We start from the raw sequence: 24,494 nt of genomic DNA on the forward strand, positions 1-24,494 counted from the left end.
GAGTGGTCAGGGGTGTTCACTGATATGCTCACACAAAAATCGCTGCAAAAGATGCTTTCCAACAGGTGCTTTAGCATTCGTTGTTAACTTGTGGACCTACTTTTCCAAACGCCTCACACCCGTACATTCTTCCGCTGAGAGCTTGAATAATAGACACTCCAGCCCAGTTGGTGGCGATAATCCACCTTTGCCAATTGCAAGAATACAAACAACGTTTCCGGCACGGAGTAATAGCGTACCTCACAGCTCATCTTATACAAGTCAATGGAGTTGGACAAAAACTACGATAAAACCTGTTGGAAAGCATCTTTTGCAGCGATTTTTGTGTGAGCATATCAGTGAACACCCCTGACCACTCGGTAAGTTTCACCTCCTTGTAAATTAAAGTTTAATGCATTTTGGGAAAGATTGTTCCAGTGCACCTATACATACATTGTAGATACAACAAACACCCGAAAATTCTCGGGCCAGCATCATATGTCCAAATTTCAGTCAAAACCGTTCTATTTCATCATAAACAATCTGAAAACAGGAATTTAAGTGTAAAATACTGAACTTGTCTTTTAATACTTGTCAATTACATTTTCTATTACTTCTATTAACCTAACCATTTATACCTCCCTCTCTCATCTCTACAATGTCTAATAATCCTGGGCAAGTGCACGTTCTTGAGTGAGACGGGGGGCTATGTACCGATGTAGATTAAAGGGCCAATCACACCAAAAGCATTGATGGCAGTTGCAGGCACCATCCCAGTTCCCTGACCTGACCCATACAGAAAATTACTGAAGAGGAGAGAGCAGCAACATGTGAAGGGTCTGGAGAAATAATCTAAGATCACTTAAACCTCGTCAGATATAATACAAGACGCGGAACGGTAGCAAAGACAGTTAAATGAAGAGGAGCCAGGTCTATTTATGAAAAACAATTTTTATGTGATTTTCCCCACACTTTCAAAAAAAAAAAAATCAATGAAACATTGTATTTTTGTAAAAAAAATCATTAAAGCTCAAAAAGCATAGATTTATTTTCACAGCTTTCTTTGCTTATTTTCAAGGGTGCCAATATGTAACGATAGTTCGCAGTACGATAGTTGGCGATAAAAAAAATTCACGGTGTGCATTGTAGCATGATGGGGATTTATACGATATGCTGTTCTTTTAATTTTATTCGTTGACCGGTCAACACATGACCTACTCTACACCATCGTCCCCTGTGCTTCACCACAGACATCACTTAAAGTGTAACTAAACCCTAAACCAACTTTTTTTAGGTAATGATCTGTAAGAATGATGCTTTACTAGTGCTGTTCATTGATTTTAGTAAGTTTGACATTTGGATATAAAGTGTTTCAATACTGCAATATATGGTGTAAAAACGTCTGAGTGCTGCCCTCTTCAGGTTGAACGGTGGCTACTGCAGTTGAATTTTCCTATTGGATGTTGAGTCCAAAAAATGACTCGTGACGTAAGCAGATTCAAGCTCGCCACGCCCTTGTTACGATCTCACCACACACTTGGTACGAGCATAGTTCATCCCCTCTATCTCCGTTGGGATCTGCCCACTTTTCTTGCACTTTTCAAATTTTGCCAGTGGGTGGAGTCAGGCTCTGAACAGGGGTTTAGTTACGCTTTAAATCACCTGCAGTTTTCGATGGGAATCTGAAGGGAATTAGGAATCTTAATCAGTCGCACTGACGCATGCACGCACAAATCCATGTCCTCGCTCGCGCTTTGTGCATTCATCCGCGCGCAACCGCATACAAAAGTCCAGTAGACGCCACGTGATCGAGTTATCTCATGAAAACATAACAAAACTAAATTAAGTATCTAAATATTAATGATAATCTTATTTTAAATCGATCCCTCTTGGCTCCTGTGGACATCAGAAATGTTTTGTGCAAAGCAGGGAAAAGCAAGCAGAAAATGAGAGATGATGAGTTTAAGGGAGTTTAATTCTCAACCAGGCAGGTCTCAAACATAAGAGGAAAAATCTCAGCTAAACCTCTTGTCAAGTCTATAGAATTGCATTGTTGCTGAAAAAAGCAACACATGTATGTATTATACTGTTCTGTATTTTCAGATATGAAATTAATATTAGAGCCCGACGATAAAGGATTTTGAAGGCCGATACCGATACAAATGTTTGCTGGTTTTAAAATCCGGTATTCCGACATATCAGCCGATATTTATTTATTTTATTTCTTTTCCAAAAAAGTGCAACAAAACATTAACAGACTTCCCTAACATTAGTTATTTGTAGTTGTTTATGAGTTTTAACTAAAATAATATGATAATGCATTTTAAAAAGAAACTTGTTTCTTTTGTTGTCTCGTGACCAACTCACCATGAACTCACTTAACCGTTGTTCTCTCTGCCCAACTCTGGCTGGATCAGCAGGTTGCAGGATGTGTGACGCGTTAAACACAAGTGTTGCCAACAGGGAGGTTGTAGAGTGCCCTCTGGTGGACAAACTATACAACGGCAACACTCATGACATGGTTGAAGGCTGTTTTGTCAGTTTTTTTTTTTAGATATTCATTTATCGGCCATTATGAATGCCGATACCAATAGTTTGGAAAATGCCTTATATCAGCCGATAATATCGGCCTGCTGATATATCAGTCGGGCTCTAATTAATATTTAGGAGACGCGAGTGTCTCGATTAGTTTTGGTCCCTGGAAAACAAAGCTCTGACGTTCCATCGAGGAAGAGAATCAGTCGTGTTCACGTGGATAATAATGATCAGTTATCATGATCAGCTAAACATTGGATTCTCAAAAATATGCAAAGTTCGCAGCATAGACTCTCTAAATCAGTGGTTCTCAAACTGGAGTCCGGGGCCTCCAAGGGTGGCCGCAAGATGGTGCCAGGGGGCCCCAGTTTTATGACATTTTTATAAAATACATTAATTTATCATGAATTCTGTGATATTAAGCCTAAAAAAATAAGGCAGCAATACTTTGTATAATTTAATTTTTTGTTTAATTAAAATGTGAAGTTTTAGAACTGTTTTTTGTCATAAATTTTCTTTGGGGATGCGCGAAGGAATGCACCGTACACAAAGGGGGCCGCACGCTGAAAAAGTTTGAGAACCACTGCTCTAAAATACGTCCAAGAGTTTTGCTTGAGGCAGTTAGTGGAGTCCAAAAGTTCGGTTCTCCTGAATTGCTTGTAGGTGTTAAAAAGTGAAGAGATATGCTTCAAACAGACGTTTAACGGGAGCGTCTCATTGGTGTGGCTGTTGATGAAGTGCACAACGTTGTTCTATGGTGAATAATGTTGTTTATTTAGATGCTATTCAGTTGCGGCTGGTTATTTCAATAACTGACTTGTTGCCAGCCGGCTCGTTATTGTGGGGAGTCCGAAACGTGACGCAGTGTTTCCCATACATGGGCTCTACTTGGGCAGTGCGCCCAGGTAAATTGTGACCCGCCCAGGAAAAAAAAATCACTTTACGAATTTCCGTATTTTCTGAACTCAACTGGATGACCCGTGTTTTGTTGAGAGAGAGAGAGAGAGAGAGAGAGAGAGAGAGAGAGAGAGAGAGAGAGAGAGAGAGAGAGAGAGAGAGAGAGAGAGAGAGAGAGAGAGAGAGAGAGAGAGAGAGAGAGAGAGAGAGAGAGAGAGAGGTGGGGGTCGGGTGACTGTGAAGATGATGCACGCGTCACAAACTCATCATCCAGCGCGGCAAACTGGATCAACTGCAGCACATACTGAGCAGCCAGGAAACTACACTGCGACCAAAATGGTCACATATGCTTATGTGCATATGTGTTTATAGCATCCAAGTTGGCTTCATTTTGCGTGCAAGCACGTTGTGTCTCTCCCGATGAGTGTAGGTTCACATGCTCTCTGTTTCTCAATGAATTGGGTGCGACGCGAAGCAACCTCAGTGTCACATTGTATCCTTTCATGTTTCTGAACTTGAGCAGAGTTTTACCATTAGAGGTCTTTCTTCACTGAGGACGCGGGACCCGTACGGTTCCGGGTTTATATTTTAAATGGTCAGTCGGGTCCGGGTCGGTCCTAGTTTATTACTTCGGGTCCCAAGTCTGATTAATATTGTGTGTAAAACGATTGGAGAATGGCCGTGAGCGCTACCGCGCTAAAGCTCAAGTGCTGTTTCAGCGTGCCTCCGGTTTCTATGGCGACAACAAATGGCTCTTGTCAAGACCAAGCGCTGCATTTTCTTTATCCCATTTTTTAATAGTCTTACTATTAATAGACCATATCTTTACTAAAATCTAAACAGTTTGCACAAAGATTGTAGCAAAAAGCAGTGCTAATGTCAAGCCCACTGCACTGAACGAGCAAAGCTCAAGCTGACTCAGGATATAAAAAACGCAAAGCTGTAATGTAAAGTCACCTGTCACCAGGACAACAAGTAAACTTTTAAATCTGAAATAATGAGTAGATTAAGCTTTTTTTAATCGGCAATAGAGAAATAGAAAGAGAGCAGAAGCAGTAAAAGTGCCTATATCTAATAGAAACTATAACCATTATAACATCAGTCACATTTATAATCTATAGACCTGCACTGTCTATTAATATAGTATACATAGTATTGTATATATTGAGTTTGATAAAAGGGGTCATCAAATTGCTTCATATATCAGTGCAAAAACTGTAAAGTGTTTTTGTGGTGCTTTGACAAACAGTGTCAGCTTTGTTAAAAGAAAGTTTGGGGTGGTTAGATTAATGAACTATAATATGAAATTAATATTAATGTTCAATAAATCAATGTATTGTGTTGTGTCACACATTATTAGTTCTTTGTCACATGTATAGTAGACCATTTTTTGTCGGTTGATAATGATTGCCCTTTTCACAGGCTACCACCACAAGTAAATTTCAGATCTGTGGGAAACACTGTTTACAGTACATTAAAAAACGAAGGTGAGAAAAAGGAGCCGATCCACCAAAGTTTAGAACAGATAACAAGAAACAAAGAACAGAAATCAAACATTATGGTGACGAAATTGCTCCATTTATTTAACACCAAATTTATCTTTATGTAAGATATACACATTTTTTGTAATGCTAAACTAAAATTGTTTATTGTTTGCCTTCATAAAGTTTGTAAATAAAACATACAGTGGTCAAATTAAAACTTTTAGTACTTGTCATTTTTTAAAAAGCTTGTATTAATAATTTTCGCTATTGAATTATATAACACGTTATATCGATGCTAAACCCTTTAGCTCTATCGCCCAGCCCTACTTTACAATGCGTTTAAATATAAAACCTGGAATACATCCCAAGTGTGACTTGTTAAGCAATGCTTCAAGAAAAAACAAAGAAATTTAAATATCACTTAACATTACATTTGTTTCTTTCATCTTAACTGTTGAGTTAGATTGTTAAAATAACAGCAGTTGACTTAAAGGTGCAAACTGTACTCTTGCGCCACCTGGCATGATTTTCACGCATGAGGTTCACATGTAACACACCTTTGGAACTGACACGGCTTCAAGAACGGCGGTAAGGACACATTTTGGTTGAGCAACTTCTGTAGGGGATTTATTTACCAAATGACTGGCAGATTTTTTTCAATAACAAAAAGACTGCAGATTCCTGATCATGACTGACTATAATATCAACTGAACTGAACTCACCTGCATCTGCAGACACTTGTGATAACTGCACCGGAGCTTCCAACAGCATCTGCTGCTTGCCAGAGTTACATTTCGTCCTGAAAACAACAAATATAATCACCAACCATAAACAGAGAACTAATGTTGTGTGCTTTTAACCTGGAATTAGAAATGAAATGCTTTTCCTTTTCACTTTGTTCATTTCAAACAGATTGTCAGGAGTGTGTGTATTAAGTTTTTAATTCCTTACAGAAATCTTCACAGTTTGATGATTTAAAGTTATCAACATGCTCTTATAGTTCAATGTACGAGACTGATCAGTATATTAAAAAATAATACAGGACATATCAAATAATATCAAAATATTTTTCTCTCACAAACATATTTTATTTCATTTTTTAATGATATATATTTATACCACGGGGCTGTTGAATGCTTCATTCTGATTGGTTGAGAAATGTTTTATGGGTGTTGATTATTTTTCTGTTAAAGACACAACTGATCTGTTAAATGTCTTAAAATAACCACCAGAACAATGTTTGTGGTAACCGGTATAAGAGGAATAATTGATTCCGAGCCTTTGAATTAGTTGAAAATGATGCACACCCACACTGTAACAGATTACCACCACCTTGGGTGTGCAGTATTTCCAAATAGTTTAACGGCACGTCGTCAATTATTCATGAGATATATCTCCAAGGTAGTCATAAACACCTAGAATAGCACGAAGGCAAAAATTATGGGAGAAATTCAAGTGTTTTTGTTCCACTGTTCCTTTAAAGGTGCTAAAGAGGATGTTTTGTTTTATACATGTTTGCAATATTACTTGAAACTGTCTTTACTAACTGATAAAAGACTATTAGGTGCCTTAAAAACATCAGCCAATCGTTTACGTGATCATCGCGTAAACGATTTGCCCTCTGGTTTGTCAATTACTGCCATTACGTTCCTTGTGAGAAACGTGCGTGTTCCAGTAACTTTACACAGGCGACGTATGGCATGAAACTACGTCTTCAGTTTTGGTTTGTTTTTATTGTCGCTCCTGCTTTCCTCCTCGAATTTGCCCCATGGAAGAGAAAAAACCCCAAGGCGGACGCAAAAGAAAGACTTTTTTTAAGTCACTGAGAAAAGGAGAAAATTATCAGGAGAACGTAATGTAACCAGAGTCGTTATTGGAGAAACATTTCAACGCTGGAGAGCAATGAAGGAACAGACGTGCAGTTCTCCTCGACAGGTAACAGTGATTATTCTTTCTTTGTGGAATAATTATTGTTGTACTGTTATTCAGGTATATCGATGTTGTTCTTGTACTGTAGTTGTAAGGCACTGACCAGTCTGCTACATGCTAGTTGAAATGGGAGTAGCGTTGACTGATCTAATGTTACGTCTTATGTGTTTATTATCATATCATTTCACATAATGAATCCACTGACTCGACACAGCATATGCCGGTGGTAAACAAACACGAGCACGAGTTTTGGGAGGCGTTCCCTAGAAATAAGCTGTGAAGAAGGGGGGGGCTGTTCTTATGCATGGGCTCATTTCAAAAACTCAGTAACGGTCTTTGGACTCTCAGTAGGCGAAAACATCCTCTGTATCACCTTTAAAGGTGCAATTTGAGGTAAATTTGAGGTAAAATGTCCAAAAACCACTAGGCCAGTGTTATATATTTTGTCCAGCTGATTACTATCAATATCTGTAATGTTTTCTTACTTGGAAACCGTGAGAAAATTTCCATTCAAAACATTGTTACGGGGCAGTGCAGTCTCCTGTCAATGACGTTATCCATGTGACCCTTTGTAACCGCCTTTACTGACGTAAAAACCACATGACAACAGTGGTCGAGTTTGAAAAAATAAAATGGCGGCCAAGGAAGCAACTGAAGCACAAATTTAGTGTAAATAAAGGTATATTTTCACTTTTTACACATTTTAATAGCATTTCTAGCGAGAAATTAGCATTGTAGTTTTCAAATATGTGATTAGTTATCACAAAGGCGCTCTCTGTTTATATTTCAAACACGCTGCCTTTGAAGTGCGTCCGAAAGCGTTTCTCTGAGCTGCCTCCGAAGTCATTTCCTCATGAGGCAGCGAGGCAACAAGTCACTGCCTTGAGTTTTCGGACGCAGCCAGTGTCGTGGACAAATGCGGAACTATGCGATAGCGCCTGTCGGGCTACGCGCTTGCTTACGAACTTATGGATTACTCTGTACCGTCTGCCGCTGGTTGTGTCAGAAAAGACAGCTACCGTAAGCGTACGGGCCAACCAAATGACCCAAGAAGAGTTTGGAACAAAACGAGAGAAAGAATGAGGATCAATTTGTTGTTGCATTATCTGGATGGAGAGAGCTTCGCGACAACATTTAACTAGACAGAGATTCTGATCCAGCTTGTGTTTTACGCTACGGGTGAGTTGTTTTGATTCGTAACCCTTCAAAAAACGTATGCTATTATATTGATCACAACATTAGTGTGTAGATTGTAATCAGCGCGTCTTCCCGCGGACGATATGCACATCAAAAGGTATTGTACAGCAATATAAATGGTCATTTTAAGACACTTCATAATAAGATTGTACTGTCAATACATTATGTGAAAAATCATTGTAGATTGTAAGTTGAAAACTTAATTCTGAGCTGTGTTTACCATCGAATTTGGACTAATACTGTAATATCAATATGACTAACAATTTCGTTTTGAACATCACATATAAACTTACATAATGAAATAAATGATGTCATCAAACGCAACATTTATAAGACTTGATTACATTATCCGTCAACGTGATTTCTCGTTCGCGTCTGATTCATGGCCATCAGCGGTTGAGTTAAAGACTACAAATCCCATAATTCCACGCTGCTTCAGAGCGTCATTAAACAACATCATTGTTATTGATTTGATCTGGCGCCATCTAGCGGTGCAGATTAGGGATGCTCCGATCGATCGGCCAGAGATCGTATCGGCCGATCACGGCATTAAATGACTCGATCGGTCCTCGTTAAATTTGCCGATCTCGTGAACCGATCTTTCTGTTTACTTTTGTCATCATATGGCTCCTCAATGCGGCTGCAGTTAGAGACCATTTTTACGCAGTGAGAGCATTTTTATAACCCGTGGCTCATGAGCAACGTGCAGATTTGCATTTCTCTCTTTGCCTTTACAGAGATATGTGTATTTTCGGTCCGGTCCTAACAGCGCGACCCGTCTTCATATCCCCATCAAACAGCGTATACAACACATATCTATCGCGGACAATTGCATCCTCATGTCAAAAGTTTATTATTTGCATGCGTTTTAAAGTTTTGAGCGTTTAAACTTGAATTTTCCTCACAGCTGCTCTCGTCTGCATACACCCGCCGCGCGCACAAACAGCAGCCGGTCATCAGTGCACGTGAACAGAGCGATCTCTCTCAAGTCTTAAAGCTACAGTAACCTAATTCATCTCTCAATAAAATCACTCTCTGCTCTTGACAAAAGAACTGTTGTACTTCATACGAATGCGTGTATATTTAATTCATACAGTAAAGACTGTGAAGTGTTTTCATTAGATTTTACAGACATACGCCTTTTTAAAGGCATATTAGATTTCTCTTTGCAGAAGAAATATTTGTTGTGCTAATTTATTTGATTCTCTATTAAAACAATAATATACCTAATTACTGCAAGTAATATCACAAAGGCAACATCTGTGGTATTACTTTATCTAGAAAAAAAGTTAAAAGTTACAGTCATCAAAGAGCTTGCATATCAGCTTGAAAAATCGGTATCGGCATTGGTATCGGCCGATCACGAAGACAACAAATCGGTAATCGGTATTGGCCTGCAAAAATCCTGATCGGAGCATCCCTAGTGCAGATAATACAAATTGCATCTTTAACACAGTAAAATGCTTTGCACCCCCTCCACCAGGGCAGGACTTAACAGGGTGGAGGCCCCTGGGCTTGAATAAATTTTGGGCCCTACACTTTCAGAACAAAAGGTACAAAAGCTGTCACTGGGACGGTACCCTTTAAATGGGTCCTAATATTTACCATTTAGGTACAGATATACGTACATTTGTACCAATTATATGCACTCTTTAGGTACAAAGGTGTACTATTTGAAAGGGTACCACCCCAGTGACAGCTTGTGTAAATTATCTTCTGAGAGTGCACATACAATAAACAACCTAAAATAAAAAATATATCATAGAACTACATTTCAGGGAAGTTTCCCGACAGGGTTTAGATTAGGGGTGTGCATTGGCACTGCCCTCACAATCAATTCAATTAATCTTTCACCAGGTAACGATTCAATTCAATTCGATTCTATGGTGCATTGCGATGCATCAGAATTCTACTGTACACAAAAAGGCAAAATTTTAATCAGTCAAGTACAACTATTCTCAACAAAAACGGAAGCTTAGCAGCTTTAAGACAATGACAATTATATACCTGAGATGAGAATTTACACACAGCGCAAGTCTTGTCTAGTTTCCCATTAACTTCGTAGAATCCGAAATGTGCCCATATGTCCACTTTCTGTGGAAAAGTGTGCGTTTTTATTAGAGCTGGGCATAGATTAATCTAGATTAATCTCATACAAAATAAAAGTAATTTTTTGCAAAATATATGAGTTTGTGCTGTGTGTAAATATTATGTATATGTAAACACACACACATACATATATGTACATTTAAGAAATGTTTTATTTATATATATATTTTTTAATTTATATATAATATAGAATATATAAAAATATAAATAAATATATATACACATGTAAATGTTTCTTAAATACATACATGAATGTGTGTGTATTTATTTAAACATAATTATTACACACAGCACAAACTCATACATTATGCAAAAAATTACTTTTATTTTGCATGAGATTAATCTAGATTAATCTATGCCCAGCTCTAGTTTTTATTTACCCGTCTATCACGGTCATCTTGATTGTTGTTGTTATGCCCCCGGAAGTAATTACAACTTCACAACTTTATTGTCCACTCGAAACCAGAAAATAAACAGTGACATAATCGATTATGGCACTTTGCTGCATCGATGCTGAATCGTGCATGCGCGCATTGCGATGCAGTGCTGAATCGATTATTGTTGACACCCCTAGTTTAGATTAATCTAGCACTAGGCCTATTGCTAGGTTATATTAGGGCATTCAATTAGTTTTTACAAACAAACCTTACAAAAACATTACTGGTGTGCATCTTGAGACAAAACAATGGCAATGATATATGTTAAGATATATCAGTGCAAGGTGTTTAAATTAAGACAGATCAAACATGCATTTTAGTCTTGGACTAGGATAAGACCTGACTAGGAAACTGCCCCTATATCTCTATAGCAGAACATAAGCCCAGTCTAAAATTAAATCATGTATTTTAGGGATGTCACAAATCCAAATTAATCATGCACATAAAAAAATACCCCATAACAACATTTAAAATCATTGTGTTAGACTTAGCTTAAGAAGATAATTATATGTTTTGATTAACATTCACCTGATTACACACCATATAAAGTTATAAACATAATCAACAAACGTATTTTGTGCATATAGCCTAAGGGGTGCAGTGAAAATAAAAGATTTTAGGATGTTATTTAATCATTATGACAAGACAATCATGTAATATTAGAACACCAAAAATCAAAGTGGAGAAGATGATCATTCATTAATTTTTGCGTCTGATATGAACATAATACATTAAAACCTTGAAGGTAGATATAAAAATGAACACTTTTTAGAAGATTAAACTGTGATTCTGTTAAGCACAAGCAAACATGCTGAAAGAGAAACTACAGGTAGGCTAGTCTAGTGGATATATCAAAAACCATCAGGACATCAACATGGCCATGATTTAGTGAATCCTCACCTCCAGATGAAGTAATAAACTGGACTGATGATTTAAATGTTGACATAATCACATGTGCGTGGTTAACTCTCCGGATTTTGTTATGTTTCGTAGCTCTGCTCCACTCGTTCACAGTTTGGTTACAGTGTCGTGTGAGCTGCAGACTGCGAGCAGATTGGATTTCATTTGGCGCTACGCAGACCGCTTGGTGATGATGTCAAAGTACCGCGAGAGCGATTAGAAAGCAGACTTCTCTGTGTGATTTCTCGAATCGCTCTCGCGGTACTCTGATGTCATTTTTTTGGCTGTTGTTGAACCATAGATATGTGTTGAACCATATGAATACCCCGTCTGCTTTACAGTCACTTTTGCGCCGTGATAATTTGATTTCATATGATGATCGGATCGCGCAGTGCCGCATGAAGTCAAATGCACCAAATACCAAATAGCCGACTGAACTGTATATGAGGTTCAACCCGCCAAAGTTGCAAGTGCAGCATGCGAATGGTGAGTGATTCAGATGTCAATTTATGAATGAAAGTGTCAAAGGTTTGTCACACACTGTTAAGTATATTTTCACGCCTTTTTAAATGGGTATACGGAAATCCTTGACCATTCCTAGTTGGTATACTGCGTATACCTGCTGCGTATCACGTTAGATTACAAACAAACAAGAAAAAAAACAAAGTTACAAGACCTACTCTACTAGTAATCTTTCATACGGAGCGCTTCATTTTCGCGTTGCTCTTTCTCGTTATCTGTAAAGCTCATTTATGACTCTCATTTCGCGTAATCGCTATTATACTAGCATCTGTGGGTTTCAAAAGCAGTAAACTCAGCGCGTCATATTCCGCACCAAGACTGACATATATTAACGAATTTAATGCATCACCAACCAATAGGCTGTAAAATAAAAAATGAAAACGACTGAACAAATCAAACGAACGCAAGCCGGCACGGAGGCCCCTATTGGCCGGGGCCCCTGGGCTCAAGCCCACTCAAGCCCAATGGTAAGTCCGGCCATGCCCTCCACTGACACATAAGGCAACACAACACATAGTATTTGACTATAATTATTGGATCACTTACAGATGAAGTGTGTTGAACATCTGAAAGCAAATCTCTCGGATGTCATCCTCATTTTTGTCCCCGACATCTTGAAGAAAGCCGCCAATAGCATCAAACACTTCCTCTGCATCCTCAAACTCTGAGCCGCCACTGTCCAACACACCTGAATGACAACACACACAACAAATCAATCAATCAACGTCTTTTTGTCTGGAATGCATTACATTTGATTGGTAGTCAGTGGTCGTGGTTATAATGAACTAAACATTTGATATTTCTGTAGATTTTACTGTTTAAATATAAATTATTGGACATCATCATGTACAGCATTTAAAGATCTCACCAATCACGTGACCTGCCGTATAACCTTCATATCACTGTATTGATCATGATCAGTAAAATTTTTGTCTGATACTGGATATCATAAACTAATAGAAACGATGAATTAAAAGTAAATAATCTGCTTGACCGGTGAAACGTGTCAAACTTTATTCTCGCTTTATGTCACACATATAAGCACCGACTTCATTCATTCATTGACGTGAACGGTAACTGCGGTGTTCGTGCAAGTCTTGAAATGATAATGAGTCATGAACTCAGGTTAGCATGCTCAACACCTCAGCATTATTAAAATATACATCCTGCTAAAACACTATAACAGTGCACGTCATGTGTGATAAGTGTAAATAACAGTGTCGTGTAGATGTCGTACAGTACCGGTGATATATTCAAAGAGTTCAGAGTCGATCTGCGGAAACTCGTTCTTCAGTATGTCCACATACGCCGCCATCATACACTTACTCACTCACACAGCCAGCGCGCATGCGCAGCAATGCACACGCGCTCACACACATAGCGCGCAGGCGCAGCTGCGCTCCACACGCACGTGCGGAAAAAAACTGCGTCCCACGTGGTCTTATGAATTTTTTTTATTGAATGACAAGAACATAATAGGCTATGCAAGTAGTGTCTTCAGATGTAAGTAATTAAAAAACAAAGAAATACAACGCAAAAATTGCTGGTGGGTAATTAAAAAAAAAAACATGAAAAGAGTTACATTCATGACTGTGTCCGACAAGCTTTCTGGTTTTTAGACTATTATTTTATTTTTAGACTAATTCAACATATGCATTATTTATTTCTTATACTGTAAATTGTGTTTTTTTACCAGAGTTATTTACATTTAGCCATTAAATTATCCAAATTAATCAAATATGCAATACATTTGTTTTGATTTACAAACCCTGCTGAAAAAAACAGCATCAAACCAGCATGGACCAGCATGGAAATTATTCTGGTCTATGCTGGTTTAGCTGGTGGTCACCAGCATACCAGCACGAAAGCACAACATTGGCTATGCTGGTATGACCAGCATGGGATGCTGGTGCTAATGCTGGTTTGGTGGTTTAGCTGGTGCTAATGCTGGTTTGATGCTGGTTTAGCTGGTGTTCACTAGCAAACCAGCACCAAAACACAACATATGCTGGTATGCTGTTTTTTTCAGCAGGGAACAAACCTAATAATACATGTTTTCACCGTAAAACAAAATTGTATCAATATTTTCTATAATAAAGTCAAGTATTGCCAAAAACTCTCTTTACAAGAATTTCAATGGCTACAATTGGCTTAAATCCCAATTCGCCTACTATGCACTAAAAGCAGAGCCGGCCCAGCCACTAAACAACACTTGCGACTGCAAAGGGCCCCGTGGCCAGCAGAGGGCCCCATAGAGTCACTGCAGGCTAGTGGTTGAAAAAAAATATACATCAAAAGTAATATAAAAGAAATAAAAAGAAATTGATCTACAGCGCTCTTTATCGGGCATCATAATAGGCACAGTTGTTTTTATTTAGTTCTTTATTATGGCGAGTTCCCCGCTAATCTTGACTCTGACTGACCCTATGATGTCACTCATCACCTGATCATTGTCTGTCAGACGCTTGTTTGAGATGCAGCTTGCCTTGCCTGGAATTTAGACGAGCGCAGACGGCTGCAGTGAGGTGAGGAGTGAAAAAACTGCAGGCAAGCCGGACGCTTCATGAATCTCACTTTGTTGTGGACATCAAACATCAGCAATGGAAGAGATCGCGTTCGCGTATTGTATCGCGGATTAAATAGATGCAACTGAAATACCAACAAAATGCATTTACATTAAGATGTTTATAAGGAGAATCAACAAAGGTGAACTGTTCATTACTGGAAGGCTACTTAGTAAATGTTGGGATGCAATCTAAGTCTAAATTCGTTTTTGTGTAAAATATAAACAGCTCACAGTACAACTAATCCAACACCAATACAAAAGTTTAAAGGAATGTAACATACATTTCGAATTTAGTGCCTATTTAACCGAGAAAAGCGGTGTTTGTAGTCTCACCCCCTCAACAAAGATATTAGACTTCCTGCTTTTAATGATGCAAAATGATTATTTTTACATCATTGAAAGAAGGAAGTGCAACACTGAAATCTGTATTTCTCCTGTCTCAGCGGCAACTGAGGAAATGATGCACGACCATTCAAAAACATGACTGGGGTTCTAACTATACAAAGCCTAATGCAAATGGGTGAAGTGTCCTTTTAAGAAAACAGCTGATGTAGGTATGTGATGTTGATAGGCAATGAATCACATGTGATACTAAATGTGACCAGTAGGGGGAACTACCGTGTGAGATGACGATGGTGCATGTTGAAAGATAGAAGAGTAAAATAAGAGTTAGTTCAGAGAATGTAATGCTGGTGAATATTGGTTTGTACATTAAAGTTTGAGCACAAGCTCATTGTGGATTAAAATCAAGTCTCATCTTTTAAGACACAAATAACACATGGTACCAGGAGTAAACCGACTTTGTCAAGTCTCAGTTCAGCTAGTAAAATGGATGTTTTGAAGCCACTGGAGGGACTAAAATTTGTGGGTAACGTAGATAGCAACTGGCGGACTTTTAAACAACACTTCGAATTGTATATGTCGGCCGTAGGACTGGACAATAAACCCGATGCCAGAAAAATTGCGTTGCTGCTTACAGTTGTGGGTCCCCAAGCCAAGTATTCAACACGTTCGAGTTCGGCGAAAATGAAGACAAAGAGAAGTACGATACCATACTGGAAATTCAGTGCATATTGCTCCCCACAAAAGAACATTGTGTATGAGAGGTATGTGTTCCGGTCACGGATGCAACAGCCCGACGAAACATTTGATTGTTATGTGACTGATTTGAAGCTTAAAGCGCAGTCATGTCATTTTGGAGATCTCAAAGATTCCATGATTTGCAATCAAATTGACTATGGAATTCAGGATAAGAGAATGAGGGAGAGGCTTTTAAGAGATGCTAAATTAACCCTGGAAGAAGCAGAGAGACTGTGTCATGCAAGTGAATTAGCACAACAGCACGCAAAGACGTTTAATGAAGCAAATATCACTGCTGTACATGACAGTGCCATGCAGTAGTCAAAAATAAAATAAAAAAGCCTGCACCACAAAAGAATAACAGAGAAGATGCCGCAACATACTCCTGCAACCGTTGTGGTAACAGACATGAGCCCCGGCAGTGCCCTGCCTATGGCAAAAGATGCTCAAAGTGCAATGGAAAAAATCATTTTGCAAGAAAGTGCTTAACAAAGGACAAATCAAAGTCAGTGAGACTAGTTGAAAAAACTGACCTAAGTGAGATTTTCTTTGTTGGCATGGTGTCGTGTAACGATATCAAAAAAGATACCACAGAAGAAAATGTTAGCCACTTAGAAAATTATGAAACATGGATTGTGTCATTGCCAATTAATGGCACGTTAATAGCACTAAGAATTGACACAGGCGCATAAGCAAACTTGATCAGCATGACAGAAATAAAGGTCATGAAAGAAAAGCCTAAAATAATCAAGAAAACAATGCAACTGAAAGACTATAACGGAAAAGACATAGAAAGCAAAGGTCAGTGTAGACTGAAAGTGACAATAAAGGACAAACGCCACAATGTACTGTTCTCTGTTGTACCTGAGGGCCGGGAATCACTGCTCGGTGGTGTTTCCTCAAAGAAATTGAACCTGGTGAGGAGAGTTTACCACATTAACTGCTCAGAAGCAGTAAGTGTATAAACAGGCTCAGTTGAATCCATTGTGACTCGTTATCAAGATGTTTTTAAAGGACTGGGATGTCTTCCATGCACATACAAAATCAAACTCAAAGAGGATGCAACTCCTGTTATCCATGCACCAAGGAGAGTTCCAGCTCCACTTCGGGAGCGCCTCAAAAAGGAACTGAAAAGGATGTGTCAGTTAAAAGTCATCGCCAAAGTGGAAGAACCGACAGAGTGGGTAAATTCCATGGTGTGTGTCGACAAAAAGAACGCAAGCAAAGAACTGAGGATATGCATGGAACCAGGGGATTTAAATCAAAACATTAAACGTGAGCACTACCAGATACCAAAAAGGGAAGAAATCGCAAGTGAGATGGCAGGAGCCAAGTACTTCTCAAAGCTAGATGCGGCACAGGGATTCTGGCAAATCAAATTGGACGAAGAAAGCTCAAGATACTGCACATTCAATACGCCTTTTGGGAGGTATAGATTCCTGAGAATGCCATTTGGAATAATCTCAGCATCTGAAATCTATCATCGAGCAATGGACAACATGCTGGAGGGCCTAGAAGGGGTCCATTGCTATGTAGATGATGTGGTGATCTGGGGCTCCAATCTAATAGAGCACAATGAAAGACTGACAAAAGTGCTTCAAACGGTGCGTGAAAATGGGCTTACATTAAATCGTGAAAAGTGCCGATTCGGTGTGCAAGAAATAACATTTCTTGGAGACAAACTTTCTTTTCAAGGTACAAAGCCAGATCAAGAGAAAATAAAAGCCATTTTAGGCATGCCGCGCCCCACAGACAGAAAAGCCCTACTGAAAAATCCATCTAAGACCAGCATAAGCTGGTAGCTGGTTTGTGCTGGTTTAAGGTGGCACTAGCTGGTTTACACTGGTCCTCCCAGCATGCTGGTGGGTCAGCTGGTCTTCCAGCCTGACCAGCTAAGTCCAGCTAGACCAGCTTAAAACGTAACCAAAACACAGCTAGACCAGCTTGCTACACCAGCAAAACCAGCTTTCTACACCAACAAAACCAGCTAAAACCAAGCTGGGAGACCAGCTAAACCAGCTCACCAGCTTATGCTGGTCTTAGCTGGATTTTTCAGTAGGGAGGTGTGCTCAGAATAATAGGAATGATCAATTTTATTGGAAAGTTCATACCCAACCTATCAGTGAAAACATCAGCACTGAGAGAACTTCTCCATGACTCCAAAGAGTTCAAGTGGACATCGAGAAATGAGCGAGAATGGAATGCTCTAAAGGTCACACTGACAAATGCACCTGTGCTTGCGTATTTTGATCCCAACAAAAGACTGAAGATTTCAACAGATGCATCAAAGGACGGACTTGGAGCTGTCTTGTTGCAGGCAGAAGGGGACAGCTGGAAGCCAGTTGCTTACGCTTCTAGGTCCATGACTGAGACTGAGACAAGATATGCTCAAATAGAGAAGGAATGTCTTGGATTAGCTTATGGACTACAGAAATTTCATTGTTATGTCTATGGGCTTCCTACATTCACAGTTGAGACAGATCATCGTCCTCTTGTATCAATTATCAAGAAAAGTCTTAATGAGATGTCACCAAGGATTCAGCGGCTCATCATGAAACTGCAAAGGTATGATTTTGATCTTAAGTACACACCAGGCAAATATTTAGTTCTGGCAGATGCGCTATCCCGAGCGCCATAGAGGAGTTCTGCATGGTCCACTGAAAAAGAAATTGAGAATTATGTCAACATGGCTGTTGAGTCTCTACCTGTATCTCATGTCAAAGCAAATGAAATTTGTGAAGAAACAGTCAAGGACAAGGAGCTACAAACAGTGATGGAAAACATTCATGGTAGCTGGCCCAAGGGGTCCTGTCCAAAATATTATCACATGAGATCAGAGCTTAGTGTGGCAAATGGACTGCTACTGAGAGACTGTAGAATTGTCATTCCACACAGCCTGAGGCCAGAGATACTTCGTAGGTTACACGAGGGACACCTAGGCATTGAAAAATGTAAAAGAAGAGCCAGGGCCGCTGTGTACTGGCCCGGAATCAACAAGGATATTGAAAATGTGAGACGTGTAACAAGTACCAGAGCAAACAGGCAAGGGAGCCTATGCTGGTCCAAGTCCTACCCACTGCTCCTTGGGAGAAATTTAGTACAGATTTGTTCCACTGTAATGGCAAAGACTATCTGAGAGTGATAGATTACTACTCAAATTTTCCTGAAATAGCTCTTCTCACAAGTGCAACCTCCACCAGTGTCATTACACATGTCAAGTCTATTTTTGCCCGACATGGGATACCAAAGACTGTAGTGAGTGACAATGGTCCCTGTTATAGCAGCAAGGAATGGCAACAGTTTGCGAGACAATATGGATTTACCCATATCACTTCAAGTCCACAGCATGCACAGGCAAATAGCAAAGCTGAAAAGGGAGTGCATATCATCAAACAGCTCCTTAAAAAGTCCACAGACAGCAAGTCGGATCCTTATTTAGCTCTACTAAGCTACAGAACAGCCCTGCTTGAATGTGGTTTATCCCCAGCGAAAAGCTACTTTTCTTCAGGAGATTGGACCGAGATCATATGAAGTAAGGACTGAGGAGGGTCATGTGCTTAGAAGGAACCGTCGTCACCTTCTCAGAACCAAAGAGACTTTCAAAGAAACAGAATGTGAAGATGAAGATGGAATTGCTCCTGTGTCACATGCAGAAACAGTGCCAGACCTGAAATCAAATGAATGTGTACATGTGGACACAAGTGATGGTCAGTTAGGGTCACAGGTCTTGAGAAGATCTGAGCATCAAGTCAAAAGACCAGTCAGACTCGATTTGTAAATGAATGGACTGAATACGTAATGTTCTAATTGTGTGTTTAAAAAAATTATACTTTGAAACTGGTTGTTCACAATCCCAGTGTAATATAAATATACATATTGAGGCATGTTCAGTTCAGCTTTAAAGAAAGGGGGATGTATTGATAGGCAATGAATCACATGTGATACTAAATGTGACCACTAGGGGGAACTACCGTGTTAGATGACGATGGTGCATGTTGAAAGATAGAAGAGTAAAATAAGAGTTAGTTCAGAGAATGTTATGCTGGTGAATGGTTCGGACATTAAAGTTTGAGCACAAGCTCATTGAGGATTAAAAAGAACAAGTCTCATTTTTTTTAAGAGAAATAACACATGTGACAAAAATTGTAAACATGGTAAAATGCTAAAACTAGTTGTTCAGATAGAAAGAGCTTGAAAAAAACTTTACAATGACACCAAGACCATGTCTATGGGTTCAAGAAAAACAAAATACTGGCCATTTGAAACTCGAAAATCATCACCTAATTTTGTCCTATTGTTTTCCATTTTGTGGGTGGTAAAACAACCCTTGCGTGTCATTCAAATTCATTGAAATTTCGTTCACTTGTAGTTTAGCAATTAAACTAAATCTAAGTTACAATTTCAAGAATGTTTTTACTCCGCACGTCGCTTGAGGTAATCCGAAGTTTCGTCGAGAGGAACCAAATTGTCAGCCATGACAGCCGAGATTGTCTCGTACCTAGCTGATGTCTATTAACAAAAGCAAAAGTTGGTATGTATGTTTATTATGTGTTTGATTGATTTAACACTCAAGCATTCGGCTAAGTAGGTTTTGTTAATGCAAATAATAATTAAGTGTAGTTATTAGCACATACAAAACAACAGATGTCTTTAGCATAGATATCTTTGCCATGCTTCAAATCGCAACGCAGCCCAATCAATGTCATTTAAACAACTGAAGTTACATCAGGGCTCCAGACTGCCACCAAATGGTGAGGTGGCATTTTGCCACCCAAATTTGAGAGTGTGCCACTGAATTTTACATCCAGTCGCACATGTGCGACCAGTAAATTTGACCTTTTTTTGTGATGTGACACTGAATTTGAAACGGCACATTGTACTTTCTACATCTATCATCAAAGTATTTATTAGTAATACATTGGAAATTAGTAGAAATGTGAATATTTGGTTAGCATGTTGATTTACGGTGTGTGCCCCTAAATTTTCTGGTTTTGCCCCTAAAATTTTTTGTTGGGGGCCACTGTGCTCCTAGTGAAAAAAGTTAGTCTGGAGCCCTGTACATGATTGGTACATTGTTATACTATTTAAATCACGCAGATGAGTTGGTGTCAGCAGCCAGCTATACATTTACAAAGGCTATGTGAACTGACCTGAAAGTTATGCGTGAGTTTTTTTTCATACTTTTCCATTTGAAGACAGAATGCTTCGTCTTCCCGGGTATAGGTGTCCATCAATTTTGACCTGTGTTACTGTTAAACGGATAGCGGATGATATCAAAGCATTGTGACAGGAGACTGCTCTGCATGTTTTCTTATCGCTCTCGCTGTACTTTTATGTTTATCTGTGCAGCGCTATCGAACAAACTTTTGATGATCGATCTGCAGTCAGGTGGGGGCACGGGGATCGCATACAAACCTATTGAGAGTGAGGAGTCACGTGCCGATTTGGGCGGGGTCTGAGCCCGTCGGCCATGACGGTAGGAGACGCTATCGGTTGCCAGGGGCAACTTCACAGAGGCGCGACTTCCAGAGCTCTTTAATTTATTATTTCGGCAGGACAGAGACGATCTACAAATATGATAAAGAAAAGGAATAAAGCAATGCAAAAAGATAAGGCGAAAGAAAGGGACCTTACAGGAACCAGCTCACAAACAGCGTTGTACTGGCAAAGGTAACTTAAGTTTCTTCACATGCGTTTAGTGTATTGTAATTACATTGCTTTTAGCAGACACTTAACTGCGACGGTTTATAAACACGTTTGTTGTAACGAGATGTTCAATGTACACAAACGTTTCCAGGTTTTTGTGTTGGGGGCTGTGTTACGGCTCTTGCCATGTGTGTGTGTGTGTGTGTGTGTGTGTGTGTGTGTGTGTGTGTGTGTGTGTGTGTGTGTGTGTGTGTGTGTGTGTGTGTGTATGGTGTTTTTCCTGTTTTCTTACTTGTAGGTCCACCCCTGCGCACCTGTTTCAAATTGGGTTCGTTGTGGGCGGCTATATTAAAGATGCTGGTGGGAATAGCCAGGAGAGCACTCACCAGCAGAATCCGCACCAGCAAACATCTCTCTTTTTCCTTGTTTAATTTTCTTTTTTTTCGTTATTTGTAAGTTTGATTAGTTGTTTTGGGTTGAGGTTTCAGGTATTTAATTAACATTATTATTGGGAGTAATTTGTTACTTAAGGAGTTAATTTTCAAGGTTGGTTGTTTCTTTTGATGCATGTTTCCTTTTTAAATAAATATTTTGCAGTAATTTGATTTCACGTGTCCTTCCTTTATGTTGCGTTTACCCCTTCTTTATGGTTTTACTTAGGGGTTCGTAACATAAAATGGGGGCTCGTCCTTCCCAATTTTTTTCCCCCTCTTTTAATTTTTTAAGGGGAACTTATTACAATTGTGCATAACAAATTCCAGAAAGGTAGAGTAAACCTTGAGGACCGTGTCCAGCGCCGGCCTTATCTACGGTTTACAGGTTTGTTGTTTTGTTTTATTATTTTAGTTTGTTATTTTTGGAGGTAGTCTGGGGGGAGGCTTTGCTTCCCAATTGGTGCCCTCTGAAAAGCTAGTTAGGATTTATGTAGTAGTTGAATAGGTAGGTTTAGGTCTGGAATTGTTTGCACTTTTGTATTAGTGAGTTGTTGAACTATGGCGACATTTGATTTAAAGACACACTATGCAGTTATTTTACCTTAATTTAACAGCTTCAAAGTTATTTCAGTGGTAAACAAAGTCATAGTAGGGCGAACCGACTTCCTGTTGGGCGGAGCTAATAGGTTTGAGTGCGAAAGTTGTTCGGGTCGATGAGATCTATATGTGTACCAACTTTCGTACGTGTGTGTACATGTTTGCCCGATCTGTGCCCCAATGTTTGTTTTTGTATTACAGGGGGTGCTACAGAGCCCCCCTGCCACGCCCGTGTTCCAGCCTTTGCCCGGTCCTAATGGCCGACGACTCTGATATCTGTGCTAAATTTCAAGAGTTTTCGAGTATGTTCGAGTATATTATTGTTGTGAGCCCTCAGCGAACTGAAATAGCGGCCCTATCACGTAGCAGAGTGGTGGGTGAGCCGGGAAGCACATAAATATCAGGAGGAAAAGCAGTCGCAGCAGCTACGTTTTACCATTGGTCCTTCACCATTACAACGCCCCATAGGTCCCCAGCCCAGCTCCATGAAGACCATGGCCTGACCTTATCTATTCACTAAAAGTGTGTGGAGTGCCGTGGGTGAGTCTTGACTTTGCTGAATGTGTGTACACTTGATGTATTGCAGTGGAATGCTGTGTATTTGTCGTCAGAAGCCATTATAGGTTGGAGTTAGCTGTGGGAAAAGAAAACGCCCGTGAGGCTGGTGAAGTGCTTTACAATTATATGCTGCCCAGCGACACCGTGTGGAGACAGGTGTGACGTCCAAATCTCTAGTCTCAAAAATCGTTGTGGCTCTGTGGAGACGGTGGAAAACCGTACAGGGAATTCAGACCGTACGTGAGAAGAGTTCCAAAGTGGTTGTTCATGTGTGAAAAAGTTGTATTGCTGTCTAAGCATGGTGTGAGTACTTTGCCTGTCGCGGAGCCTCTTCAAGGTCTGCCCCTGTCTAGATCTCTGGAAGCATACGTAGAAGAGAGGAGAGGGCAGTGTTCGGCTCGACTGTGACAGCGCTGAAGTCCCCTGTTGTATCAGAGGCCTTGAAGGAAGGCCCACGTGAAGACGTCTTACCACGAAAGGTCTGTGAGTAATTCCATCTACTGTGTACATGTTAGTCCATCACAAGCCACCGCCCACGAGTAACATTTGAGGTGGAAGCGTCTGAGGATCGAGACCCTGAGGAGTCAGGGGTACGGGTTTCCTGCCACCTGTGTTATACTTACCATTTCTGTGTTATAGCCACGAACCTTCTAAAGGAAGAAATTACGAGCCCAGTTACCTGAGAAGTACCTACCGTATCCACTGCTACCAGCCACCTGTAAGAAAGAGAGAAAGGTTACAGTTAACAGTAAAGTTTCATTCTGTGTTGCAGCCACAAACCTTCTAAAGGAGGAAATTACGAGCCCAGTTACCTGAGAAGTACCTACCGTATCCACTGCTACCAGCCACCTGTAAGAGAGAGAGAAAGGTTACAGTTAACAGTAAAGTGTCATTCTGTGTTGCAGCCACGAACCTTCTAAAGGAGGAAACAACGAGCCCAGTTACCTGAGAAGTACCTACCGTATCCACTGCTACCAGCCACCTGTAAGAAAGAGAGAAAGGTTACAGTTAACAGTAAAGTTTCATTCTGTGATGCAGCCACAAACCTTCTAAAGGAGGAAATTACGAGCCCAGTTACCTGAGAAGTACCTACCGTATCCACTGCTACCAGCCACCTGTAAGAGAGAGAGAAAGGTTACAGTTAACAGTAAAGTGTCATTCTGTGTTGCAGCCACGAACCTTCTAAAGGAGGAAACTACGAGCCCAGTTACCTGAGAAGTACCTACCGTATCCACTGCTACCAGCCACCTGTAAGAGAGAGAGAAAGGTTACAGTTAACAGTAAAGTGTCATTCTGTGTTACAGCCACGAACCTTTAAACGAAGGAAACTACGAGCCCAGTTACCTGAGAAGTACCTACCGTATCCACTGCTACCAGCCACCTGTAAGAGAGAAAGGTTACAGTTATCAGTAAAGTGTCATTTCTGTGTTGCAGCCACGAACCTTCAAACGGAGGAAACTACGAGCCCAGTTACTTGAGAAGTACTTACCGTAGCTACCGCTACCAGCTACCGCTACCAGCTACCGCTACCAGCTACCTGTAGGAGTGAAAGAAACCCCGTCGGCCATGGAGTGTGCCTCGTGTCCACAGCTGCAAGCCGGCTAAAAGAGCGGAGTAAGGTCCA

The 24,494-nt window shown here is 40.0% G+C and overlaps 1 protein-coding gene across 2 annotated transcripts in view; it reads right to left on the bottom strand.

Moving 5' to 3' along the window:
• The window catches only part of abcf3 (ATP-binding cassette, sub-family F (GCN20), member 3), a 72,930-nt gene extending 59,540 nt beyond the window's left edge, over window positions 1–13,390 (bottom strand). For both annotated transcript variants that reach the window (XM_055201081.2, XM_055201079.2), the window contains exons 1-3: window positions 13,232–13,390; window positions 12,536–12,677; window positions 5,618–5,694 (exon numbers count right to left, since the gene is read on the bottom strand). In XM_055201081.2, coding sequence (XP_055057056.1) covers window positions 5,618–5,694; window positions 12,536–12,677; window positions 13,232–13,307 — 295 coding nt within the window. In that variant the 5' untranslated portion in view covers window positions 13,308–13,390. The remainder of the gene's footprint in view (window positions 1–5,617; window positions 5,695–12,535; window positions 12,678–13,231) is intronic.
• Window positions 13,391–24,494: the final 11,104 nt, after the last annotated feature.

This window comes from Misgurnus anguillicaudatus, chromosome 2 (assembly GCF_027580225.2).
Source record: "Misgurnus anguillicaudatus chromosome 2, ASM2758022v2, whole genome shotgun sequence".
NCBI lineage: Eukaryota > Metazoa > Chordata > Actinopteri > Cypriniformes > Cobitidae > Misgurnus > Misgurnus anguillicaudatus.